Consider the following 12,448-nt stretch of genomic DNA (forward strand, 5'->3'; position numbering starts at 1 on the left):
GACCGAAAGGACGAGATCCCAGATACAAGCGTCTGAAATGAGCTTCCTCCGTAGGGTGGCTGGACGCTCCCTTAGAGATAGGGTGAGGAGCTCAGTCACCAGGGAGGAGCTCGGAGTAGAGCCGCACAAAGAGGAACCAGCTGAGGTGGCTTGGGCATCTGTTTCGGATGCCTCCTGGACGCCTCTCTGGGGAGGTGTTCTGGGCATGTAACACTGGGAGGACACCCCGGGGAAGACCCAGGACATGCTGGTGAGACTATGTCTCTCAGCTGGCCTGGGAGCACCTTGGAATCCTCCCAGAAGAGCTGGAGGAAGTGTCTGGGGACAGGGAAGTCTGGGCCTCTTTGCTTAGACTGCTGCCCCCTCAAACCGGTCCCAGACAAGCGGTGGAAGATGGATGGATGGGTGGATGGGTGGATGGATGGATGGATGGATGGATGGTGTTTTATCTCCGGAGATGGACGAAGCAGAAAAACATTCCCTCTCTTTTACGGTTTCCCGATGAAACATTGCCGTGTTCTAGACTTGTAGTTCTCGAGACCGGCCTTGGTGTCAAGACCACTTGTTTGTGGTCTCAGTCTCTGTCTCGACCCAGGTCTCGGGTCTCGAATCTCTCTCGGAATGTCTGGGACTGTCTGAGCGGTCTCGAAGGGATTTGTAAGTTGCAGCTAGTGGGGCTTCGTCATTCTTCAGTTTCAGAGCTCACCGCCGGCTCCTCTCATCAACAGTCTCTGCTGCGCTGCTGCTCTGCAGTAACGTTTATGGCAGCTTGTACCTCAGTGAGGCGTTCAAAACAATTGGAAATTTGCAATGTTCACAGAAATGAAGAAATGACAGACATAAAAACAAACAAACAAAAAATGTGGACCGTCTGTGAGCCTTGTACAATTTAAAACATATTTCATCCATACTGTTTTCCCTTTTATTGGCAAAAAAATGACTTAATGTAATTGTCCACATCTCTCACACTTAAATACGAGTAATGTTCATATGTCTTACACTTAAGTGACTTCATCACACTTAAATCATGATATTTATCTCCAGTGTTGAGCAAGTTACTTTTAAAAAGCATTTAGTCATAGTTACCCGTTGCTTCTTCAAAAAAGTTACTGAGTTATGATATTTCAAAAGTCACTAATTACCAGGCAAAGTAACTCTTGCATTACTTCAGAAAAAAATGCTTAAAGGTGCTGTAGGCAGGATTCAGCATCTCTTACCTAAGCAAGATGGCGATTTGACCCATCTAAGATGGCGATTTGAAACCCAGCACAGCCAATCCTGTCCTGTTTTCTCTGACATCACGCCCTTACGCAAGTTAAGCCCCTCCCACAAGAACGTGCGACTAACGCCCCTCGACCAATCACGGTTAGAGCCTCAGGGGCTCTTCTGATTGGTCAAAGATACCTGGAGCTGTCGAGAATCCTTTTCAGCTCAGAACAGAGACAGATGGAAACGCTGCACCCTCGTGGTAGTGCCATTATGCTGCACTCCTAAAGGATTATCAATGGATACTCTAACATTTGATCCAAAGAAAACACAGAAACATTAGCATTGACTAGCAAAATCCTGCCTACAGCACCTTTAAATGTTATCAATGAGTTTGGATTTCCTTTTAATGGATGGAACTTTAAGATCATGTTCAGTTATTGATTAGAAAGCTAAACATATGATTAATGAAAAAAATGAACACTTGACAGAATAAATTACAAACAGGAAACACGACATTAATCTAAACTATTCTTATACTGCTGTGTGATAATATGAGACAACTCACCAATCAAATTTCATTTCTAACGTAGCGTTTGTACATCTATTGACATAGATATATGTCATGATGGGGGTTGGGGGGGGGGGGGTGTTGGTCATGTCAGTCCTTAACAGCACTCGAGTCAATCCTCAAATAGTGTAGAAATAGAGGTCATGCAATTGCCACACATGCTTGATGTCAACATTTCTAGTCAGTTCACTCAGAGACCTGCTCTGTCTCTGTTATAGTGCCTGTAGTTGAACAGAATCTCATTGAGCAGCTTGACCCAGGATGGTGCTGATGTTCTACAACTCATGCAAGATGGCAAAAAAAACGCACTTTTTTTTGTCTCGGTCTCAGTCTCGGTCTGGAGCTGAACCGGTCTTGGTCTTGACTTGGTCTGTCTTGGTCTTGGTTTAGGTGGTCTTGACTACAAGTCGACTGCGTTCCCACAGCTCAACAACTTCACTAAAGTCATCTCAGCACCTGAAACCAGGAAACCCTCAAAAACAATCTCAGTTGAAATCTGCACGTCAGAGAGTCCAGACCACACGGAGCGTGCACCAGACAGACAGACACGACTGCAAACAAGCACAATCTGCCGATCTGTCGCAGAGACATCAGCTCGTCTGAGAGGAGGTTAGCGCCTCAGGGTTGAGGTTCATGTCATTCTTTACCTTTTTCACTCCACTTTAATATCAGAATAAATCTGTATTAAGAGAAAAGTCAGTTCAGATGCTGTATTGGAGGATGAATCTTCCACAGTCTGGATTCTTTTTATCCTACCTTAAAAAAAAAAAAGAATAATAAAAGAACACTTTGATGAATCATATTAAACTCTAACTTGTAAACAAACATCTGTGATCAGTCCAGTCTCCTGATTCTGATTCCCTTCCTTCCAGTGTATTCAGAATGAACTCCTGTCTCGCTTCAGTTTGTGCGCCAGCCCATCAGGATCCGAAAAACACTGAAAGCGAAATCAGACGGCTGGCAAACACACAGCAACAGCTGAAGAGACGGCGCTCGCCGTGTGGCACCAGCAGGAAGTGGTGATGAAACAACAAAGGCAGAAAAGCAGAAGTGCGTCTGGTACATCGCAGACAGGGCAGACAGCGAAAACATCGCAGTGCAGGGGCGTGTGATGAGCGGAGGGTCGCACTTCACGCCAGCAGCAGGCCGGACGCCGCAGGACAACGCCCCCTCGGTAATGACTGCTGCGCTGCTTTGATTACAGCCGGGATCCAAACCTTACGACACGTGTTTTCAAGACGTTGTGATTCTTTGTATGGTTCTCTTTTTTTCATTGACAGTGTTGATCAACGCTGATCAGTAAGTGACCTTTGACCTCCGCTGCAGCAGTAACCACCCGCCTGGTTTGAACGTCGTATTGATGCGGTCGATGGTCTTCGTCAGCTTCTCGGAGGTAAACTCAGCTCACTGGCTCTTCTCAAGGTTTAAACTCTGAATTTCACGGCAGCAGACTGACCTTTCATGCTGAACTGCCGACTGAGACGCAGAAACCGAAAAGAAGCTATTTCCTCTTAAACTGAGCTGGATTAGAGCTCCGCTTCAGTTCCGGCTGGCGTGTGACAGATATTACACTAGAAAGAAATGAAAACAACGCTTCACAGGCCGTATTTACGAGGGGGTACCCAAAAAAAACCGGAATTTGGTCAGAAAACAATAATAATTAAAGCCGCAAGCGGCATTGGTCGGGACCGAGTCTCCCCGCTGGCCAGCGACTGAGACGTCCACCCACTAACATGAAGCTGTTAGAATCTGTCTTCCATTAACACAGAGTTGTTAGCATGTGCCATCCACTAACATGCAGTTGTTAGCTTCTGTCATCCACTAACATGGAGTTGTGAGCATCTGTCATCCACTAACATGTAGCTGTTAGCATCACTTATCCACTAACATGGAGCTGTTAGCATGTCCCATTGACTAACATGGAGCTGTAAGCATCTGTCATCCACTAACATGGAGTAGTTAGCATCTCCCATCCACTAACATGGAGCTGTTAGCATCTCCCACCCACTAACATGGAGTAGTTAGCATCTCCCATCCACTAACATGGAGTAGTTAGCATCTCCCATCCACTAACATGGAGTAGTTAGCATGTCCCATCCACTAACATGGAGTAGTTAGCATGTCCCATCCACTAACATGGAGAAGTTCGCATCTTCCATCTACTAACATGGAGTAGCTAGCATCTCCCATCCACTAACATGCAGCTGTTAGCATCTGTCATCCACTAACATGGAGTTGTTAGCATGTCCCATTAACTAACGTGTAGCTGTTAGCATCTCCCATCCACTAACATGGAGTAGTTAGCATCTCCCATCCACTAACATGGAGTAGTTAGCATGTCCCATCCACTAACATGGAGTAGTTAGCATCTTCCATCCACTAACATGGAGTAGATAGCGTCTCCCATCCACTAACATAGAGTAGTTAGCATCTCCCATCCACTAACATGGAGTTGTTAGCATCTCCCATCCACTAACATGGAGTAGTTAGCATCTCTCATCCACTAACATGGAGCTGTTAGCATCTCCCATCCACTAACATGGAGTAGTTAGCATGTCCCATCCACTAACATGGAGTAGTTAGCATGTCTCATCCAATAACATGGAGTAGTTAGCATCTCCTATCCACTAACATGCAGTAGTTAGCATCTCCCATCCACTAACATGGAGTTCTCAGCATTTCCCACCCACTAACATGGAGCTCTTAGCATCTGTCTTCCACTAACATGGAGTAGTTAGCATCTCCCACCCACTAACATGGAGCTCTTAGCATCTGTCTTCCACTAACATGGAGTAGTTAGCGTCTCCCATCCACTAACATGGAGTAGTTAGCATGTCCCATCCACTAACATGGAGTAGTTAGCATCTCCCATCCACTAACGAGGAGTTAGCTTTTGCCATCTGCTTTTGACAGTCACTGAATGAAGGCACTGAGTGTCAGAGTTTGATTGACAGCTGCTGTCAGCTGTGTAACTGCACTGTATGCCCATATATGGTCATTTCAGTTAGAGTGGAGAGAGGAGAAAATAAAAGTGTTTTTTGGGGAAACAACTGCTCCTTGTTCCTTTGCTGTTTGGCAAAACTGAACAAAAAATATCACGTTTGATAGGAAAATTTGTTGTCTTTCAGTTGGTGAAGCTTTCAGAGAAGTCAGACGTTTAGTTTGGACCGTAGAGGCCTCAGTTTGTGAGAAGCGCGAGATTTTTCCCCATCCGGCTCCATTATAACTGAGAGCAAAAAAAATGCAGAGCGCACACCTTATCTTACCTGTGAAAACATACATATAACATGATATTTTCCCCACTTATGTTACAACATCTTGTTCGGGAGAACCTTTTGGAACTTTGCGTGTGCTCGGTTTGTTGATAGGAGTCACGGTTCAGCCGCAGTCACCACTTGTTCGAGGTGCTGAAAAAAGGCGACTTTTTTCCTGTTTTCCCCATTATAACGGATGAGGGCCGGAGCAGGGCAGGATTTCAGACTTCCAACTTTGTACGCTAATAAAATCCACACCGTTAGACTTTTGACAAAGTTGTTCACAACTTTTGTAGAGAAATTTGTCCTCTTTTCCGTCGCGTGACTCTTATGTCTGTACGACAAACGGTCTCGGAGGAGATAATTTTTTCGGAAGGAGTGATTTTGATCAAAATTTTACTTTGAAAGGGACATAGCAGACTTCCTGTTGGATTTAGGTCAGGGGTGTCAGCGTGTGAATTCTAGATCTCCGTGAGACGAACGCGTCAACGTTGGTTTGATCTCTCTACGACATTCCTGCGGGCCGTGGCGACAATTTTACTGTTTCTAGGTGGCGCTAGAGAGCAGATGGGGTCAATTTTTCCATTTTATAAAATTTTTCGCCGGTCACGATGTGCGTGCCAAATTTGGTGAGTTTTCGTGCATGTTTAGGGGGTCAAATTTGCGTTTACTTGGGCGTAAGTATAATAATATAGGAGAACGAGAACGACAAACGAACGAAAAACAATAGAGACCTTGCCCTCCGGGCATGGTGGCCTGCGGCCACCATGCCCTCCGGGCTCGGTCCCTAATAATGAGTTCCGACTTCTGGCCGTCACATGTGCTGCAGGTAAGCCTCATGCACATCTGTGAGAAATTTGAGCTCCGAGAGTTACACTGACGCCTGTCAGGAGCTATTTATAGCAACAGAGTGCAGAGGCGGTCTGCGATTTTTTCCAAAATGGCGACATTGACGGGGAAGCCAGAGCAGCGCGTAAACATTAAATTCTGCTTTCTGCTGGGAAAAAACAGCAGCAGAAACACTCACCTTGTTGCAGCAAGCCTACAAGGATGATGCTCTGGCGAAGAATCAGGTCCATAAGTGGTTTGTGCGGTTTAAAAAGGGCCAGATGTCCGCGCGTCAGGTGCGCTCAGCCGTGAAAACAATGCTGAGCTGCTTCTCCACTGTCCAGGGTATCGTCCACAGCAAGTTTGTCCCTCCAGGTCAGACTGTAAACCAGGACTACTACATGGAAGTCCTCAGACGGCTCCGTGAGGAGGAAGCGTCCCGCGGAGTGGCGGAGTGGAGCCGGTTGATCCACCACGACAGTGCGCCAGCAGACACGGCGCTGCGCGTCACGCAGTTTCTGTTGAAGAATAAGATGAATCTCCTCTCCCATCCGCCTAATTCGCCAGATGTAGCCTCGAGTGACTTTTTCTTGTTTCCCAAGCTGAAGAAAGAGCTGAAGGGACGGCGGTTTGCAGATGTGGAGGAGGTGACAGAAAAATCGCAGCCGGCAAAAAATGGCACTTTTACGCGCGGGTCTGACGACGCATTGGTGAAGCGGGAGACACGGCTGGAGCGCTGCATGAATGCAGATGGGGATTATTTTGAAGGCGACGGTGGTGTTTTATTTTGAAATGTCATAAATAAAAAGTTATAATCAAATTCCGGTTTTTTTTGGGTACACCCTCGTAATCTGACTGACTCAACATGAGGATTCAGTTCAATTCAGTTCAGCTTTCTTCATATAGCGCCAATTACAACACAGTCATTTCTAGGCGACCGTGGAAAAGAACCACACACTAAAAATAGCTGAGTAAAAAAAAAAAATTACCCAATTTTAACCCAAATATTGGTACGGAACAGGACAAACCCAATTTTGGGTTATTTCAGCCAACAGGTTGAGTTATTTCTTTCAGCCCAATTTTTGGGTTGAATTATTTAACTCAGAAGTTGGGTTATGCTGATTACAATTTGGGTTATCCCGAACCCAACAGTAGGTTTTTACACAGTTTAGCGCTAAAAATAACTGCACTGTTTCAAAGCTTTGCTTGACCTTTCCAGACAATTTATTTCAAATGGCAGACAACCATTATTGTTATTATTATTATTATTATTACTATTATTATTATTATTATTATTTTATTACCACCGATATTGTCTGTATGGTCACTGTGGTCACAGACAGCATGTTTAAGTATTTAGAATCACTTTAAAAAGTAAGGATACACTTCATATATACAGTATAACATGTTATTATAAATAATGTTTAGTAGATTACTCCATAAAACGGTTAATGACATGTAGTAATGAAACATGTCCAGTCATGTCCCACCATACGGCGCGAGCCCGGGGTTAACTATTATTAGATCAATAGATCAGCTACTGTAAAGTCTGTAGAGTAGGTCTGTCATGTCCACAAGCACAAAGGAAGAGGAAGAAAGGGCACAGATTATAGAGATAACACAAACTAGAGAGAGAGCACAGATTACAGAGAGTACAGACTACAGAGAGCATAGATTATAGAGATAACACGGACTGCAGAAAGTACACAGATGTTTAGAGTGAATTGCTCTCTGCAGTGTGTGTGTGTGTGTGTGTGTGTTTCTTTCTTTTCCGTGTGAACAGACGTCGTTTTCAGAACGTCGTCATGAGAAAGCGAAACCTTCCTGAAACGAACATTCAAAAAAGCTTCAATTTTTCCTGAAATGTTGTGTTAAGCGAACAACTTCTGGAATAGTGACTGTCATGAGTGCGCCGGCTGATGCTAATGCTAATGCTAAAGCCAATACGGCTCTCCCGCAGTGTCGCCATGACGAGTAACTGCTCCTTCAACGAGACGGACCACCTGATGCAGACGCTGGAGCTGCTCATCTACGTCCCCGTCTTCTTCTTCGGCCTGGTTCTCAACGCCGCCGCGCTGCTGGTCTTCTGCGTCTTCCTGCGGAAGTGGACCGAGTCGACCATCTACATGACCAGCCTGGCCCTGATGGACCTGCTGCTCCTCTTCCCGCTCCCGTTCAAGATGCACGCCGCCCAGCACCGCTGGCCGGCGGGCCTGCAGCCGCTCTGCTCCGTCCTGGAGAGCCTGTACTTCGTGGGGATTTACGGCAGCATCTACACCATCACCTGCATCGCGGTGGACCGCTGGGTGGCCATCTGCCACCCCTTCAAGGCCAAGCAGCTGCGCTCCCCCCGGGCGGCGCTGGCGGCCTGCGCGGCGGTCTGGCTGCTGGTGGTGGCCGCCATCGCCCCGACCATGTACCGCTTCAGGGACGGCGGCCACGCCGACTTCCACTGCTTCCACGGGTTCTCGCCCAAGGGCTGGAGGCCGGCGGTGATCGCGTGCGTGCAGGTGTTCGGCTTCCTGCTGCCGGCTGCCGCGGTGGTCTGCTGCTCGGCGCAGACCATCTGGACGCTGCAGCGCTCGGGCCAGCGCAGCGCCCAGAGCCGGGCCTGCGTCAAGATCATCTACAGCAGCCTGAGCGCCTTCCTGCTGCCCTTCACCCCGAGCCACATCGCCATCTTCCTGCAGTTCCTGGTGAGGCGCACACGGCGGCTTCGTCCACGTTCTAGCTGTACTTCCCGCTGATTAGGCTCGTATTAGCTTCATAGCACACACACTGACACACACATTTCACGGCCTGCAAGTCTGTCAGTCCAATTTTAGACACAAGTCCTTTTGTTTAGGTAACAGAGGAACAATACATTTCACATCTCTAGAACATCTGTGAACATCTCAGTGGAACTTCGAAGGCTCTTGATATGTTCTCCAACATTGATCAGAAGGTTGAACAACAGAGGAAGAGAAACTTTGCTCCGTTAGAAAGTCGCAGCCCCACATCTTCCTCTCACCATGAAGCCGCCTAGAGATACGTGAATTTTAAAAAACGTACTTCTTCAAAGCGGCTTTGCGTTAGTTTAAGAGAGCAGTTGCAGGAACAGACGTGGCTGAAGGTTCACCTCTGCTTGTTGCACGTCTTCATACCGACAGAGGAGAGAACTGGCTGTCCTGCGTTTCCTAACCTACTGAAACTCGGCGGTTTTCCTGCATCTGCACACGAAAAGTGCAAGAAGTCAACCTGGTGCTGGTTCTCCGAGCAGAGAAACCACAAGAAGCCAGGCTCTGGTAGCAGTGCTCACGCCACCATGCTCCTCTGTGCCCCCCCGTCTCTCTCTCTCTCTCTCTCTCTCTCTCTCTCTCTCTCTCTCTCTCTCTCTCTCTCTCTCTCTCTCTCTCTCTCTCTCTCTCTCTCTCTCTCTCAGGTCCACCAGAGGCTGATCGAGGACTGTGGACACCAGGCCCGGATCAGCCTGTTCATCCAGCTGGCTCTGTGTTTGTCCAACGTCACCTGCTGCCTGGACGCCCTCTGCTACTACTTCATCGCCCACGAGGTGAGGAGCACCAAGCACCTGCGGGCGTCCGTCATGGGCCTCAGGAGGGCCACCTCCAGCACCTCGGAGCTCTGAGGAGGAGGAGGAGGAGGAGCTGCACTAGCAGGTCAGAGTGGAACCTGAACTCACCACAGCTGAACATGGCCCAGCAACAGGAAGCTCTAGACTCCCCTGTGACCTTGAACACAAGACGGGGCTGCAGGAAGAGAGAAGCCCCACACACACACACACACACACACACACGACGCCTTTACATTTTCTTTTTGTTAAGATCAAATCTAAATGACTATTGTGTATAAATGTAATATCAGAGCCGCTGTCACTGGACTCACTCACAGCACGGCTCGGGTTTGAACCCTGCACCTTCTCTCTGTGAGGCGTGCGGCCCACTGCACCATGACGTGGAACATCATCAGAATGAAAGGAAATGTTTGACAAGTGAAGCGAAGTTTGCAGCAGAAGCAAAGAGTTTCTTCTTTTACAGAATCCAAATTAGCATATATTTAGTGAGTGCTTGTCACTTTGTATTTGCATGTGTGTGTGTGTGTGTGTGTGTGAGAGTATTCAGTTATAGCTGACCTCTAAATGGAGCTGTTAGCCTTAAATGTGCAATAACAGTGATGTGTCTGAGACAGTTTGGAGGTCTGAGAGTATTTTTATATTCGTGAATGAAGTCAGACATGAAGACAGGTGTGACGATGAGCAGATTATCTGTGCATTAAAAATGTTCTTAATCTACTGAACCGTCTGTAAACAGCTCTGTGACTCAAAGGGTTAACCACTGCACCGATCAAAGCAGACAGATTTAATCGAAACGGATGTTTCTTTTGGCAGATTTGAAATCCGAGCATGGGAGGATGAAACAGTTTGAGATTAAAAATCTGAAGCAATGAGGCCGTAGGAGCTCCGAACATCAAACCATCGCAGTGTTACTCAGCAGGACAGAGACGCGTCATTTAAAATGTTTTCACTCCCACAGTGCTTACAAAACTTGAATTCATCACCTGACTTTCAGGAAGTCACACTGAAAGTTTTTTTTTTTTTTTTTTTAATGTTTCTATTTCAAAGGAAACAACCCTGTGGTTTTTCGCCTCAGAAAAAAAACCCTGATTTTTTTGTATGACCTGGTTTCGGTCTTTGAGGACTTCAGTCGTTTTAATTTCTTTTGTGAATTTTCCAGTTTGCAGAAGTGTGCTCGTGGTTGGACTTTTTTCTTACTCTTGTCATGTCTTCACCATCACAGGCTGCTGACGCCTTGTTTTTAATTCTATTTCCAGTATCTCTGATTTCTCTCTCCTGCACTGCCGTCGGTTTGGATTTCTAGTGTTTCATTCGGTCCACCAGCTGATCAGGATTATAGATTTTCTTCTGATTCCCTCCAACATTTAAAAAAAAAAATACCTGCTGATGTTATGAACCACATATCGTCAATGTTTTTATCATTATTAGTAAAACACTGTGGAGGACTTTTCCTGAGGATTTTGTTCAATAAATTCAAAAAGTCTTTAATCTTAATCATTTTGATATCTGTAGTTCATTTGTCTATTTTTTTTATTGTATTTATTCTCAGCTGTTCTATATTTGATGAATTCTCTACAGAGTGTGTTCTTTTCTCCTGATGTGTCTGAATGTTGATTTCTAGAGAACCAGACGTTCTCCCGCTGCAGCGTCTTTTTCTTCTCTGTGCCGAGCTCTGCTGTCATGCATCCATTGCTTTTCTCACATGTCGTTGCGTTGAGTCTGTTCTGTATTCTCCATGTTGAACTCACGTCTCCGAGATGGAAACAGTTCTGACAGTTTGTCTGAGTCGACCCAGATAAAGTCTGGTGTGGTTCGAGCTGGTTTCTGCTCTGTTTGAACCGTCCTGCTGTCCTCCGAGCAGCAGCAGTCACCGTCCCGTCGACCTCCTCCTCCATGCCCTGATGTTTGAACTCAGTCGAAGTTTTCAGTTATAGACGATCTCAGCTCACAGTCAGTCAAACCTTATTCAATAAGGACTCCTGGTTCGGTGGAAACGGTTAGTCTTTAAACGTACTGACTGTCTCTCCTTTCTTCACTCATGCTGTCCTGTATTCTGTTCCTCTCTGCTGTAGCAGCTGTCAGATATCACAATCACCTCCACACGGTCGCAAGTGGCTTGTTTTTAGCTTAACGGCATTATTTCTAGCTTTGTTTTGTTGTTTTTAGTGCACTACTTGTATGTTTGTTTATTAAGAAAAACTTCAAAATGAAGTTGGAAAATAAAGCGAACATCTTGACACGCTTTCCTGTAAAAAGACTCTGTAGAAGTTTTCACCTTTCAAAATAAAGACACACAATAAAACTTTGAACCCCCCCCCCCCAAAAAAAAAAACAAAACAAAAAAAAAACCAAATAAAAAAAATATCTTTGTATTACTGGACTTTGTATAAAATATATCAGTGAATGTAGATAAGAAATGATATACTTTAAGGGTTTTAACACATTTTTCACAGTTCAATATTCTTTAATGGGAACATTATGAATTGAGAAGTAAATCTACTGCGTTTTTTTTATCTCCTGTAAATTCAGATTTTGCTACATTTGCTGATAGCACAAATTTATGTTGTTCAGGAAATTGTGTAAATAATTGCTCTCCCCACTGAACCACAACCGCCCCAAGAGATAAGAAACTGTGTTTGAAAAGAGAGAACTGTAGATCTGTTGCTGTTCTCAAAATGAATCTTGAAGTCTGTTTAGAAGAAATGTTTGAATATTTTCCATTTATATATTTGAAAAAAACATCCTAAAAGTTGCCTTCTTAAAAAGCAAGGCAACTTTTTTCTTATGTATTTATGTTGATCAAGCAAGATGTTCAAACTACTCACTGAAATAAAAAAATCAGTGTTCTGCATTTTGAACAAATATTTTTTGAGTTCAACGGATGTAAAGAAAACAATTTGACTGTTTTATTGTTGATCTGACAGATTCAGTTGAATTAGATGTACTTCTCCTCAGGCGTACTGCTGACTGAGGCTGGACGGTTCCACCAGGTCCATCCTGTATTTATCTATAGTTCCA

General features: G+C 45.4%; 1 protein-coding gene across 2 annotated transcripts; it reads left to right on the forward strand.

Moving 5' to 3' along the window:
* The first annotated feature begins 2,734 nt into the window (after positions 1 to 2,734).
* LOC115405090 (G-protein coupled receptor 55) lies at positions 2,735 to 11,750 on the forward strand. 2 transcript variants are annotated; one of them, XM_030114546.1, is made up of 4 exons: positions 2,735 to 2,951; positions 3,104 to 3,170; positions 7,820 to 8,555; positions 9,281 to 11,750. In XM_030114546.1, exons 3-4 carry the CDS (start codon positions 7,827 to 7,829, stop codon positions 9,482 to 9,484), a joined length of 933 nt encoding a protein of 310 aa, XP_029970406.1. In that variant the 5' UTR covers positions 2,735 to 2,951; positions 3,104 to 3,170; positions 7,820 to 7,826; the 3' UTR covers positions 9,485 to 11,750. The 2 variants fall into 2 exon arrangements, with proteins under 2 accessions (XP_029970406.1, XP_029970405.1); XM_030114545.1 differs by having other exon boundaries at positions 2,736 to 2,951; positions 3,058 to 3,170.
* Positions 11,751 to 12,448: the final 698 nt, after the last annotated feature.

This window comes from Salarias fasciatus, chromosome 18 (genome assembly GCF_902148845.1).
Source record: "Salarias fasciatus chromosome 18, fSalaFa1.1, whole genome shotgun sequence".
Classification (NCBI taxonomy): Eukaryota; Metazoa; Chordata; class Actinopteri; order Blenniiformes; family Blenniidae; genus Salarias; species Salarias fasciatus.

Bases quoted from the DNA above. Each gene is read 5' to 3' on its own strand.
- LOC115405090 (XM_030114546.1), top strand. From the start codon at position 7,827: ATGACGAGTAACTGCTCCTTCAACGAGACGGACCACCTGATGCAGACG. The intron at 8,556-9,280 runs GTGAGGCGCACA...TCTCTCTCTCAG, and splicing joins CCATCTTCCTGCAGTTCCTG to GTCCACCAGAGGCTGATCGA.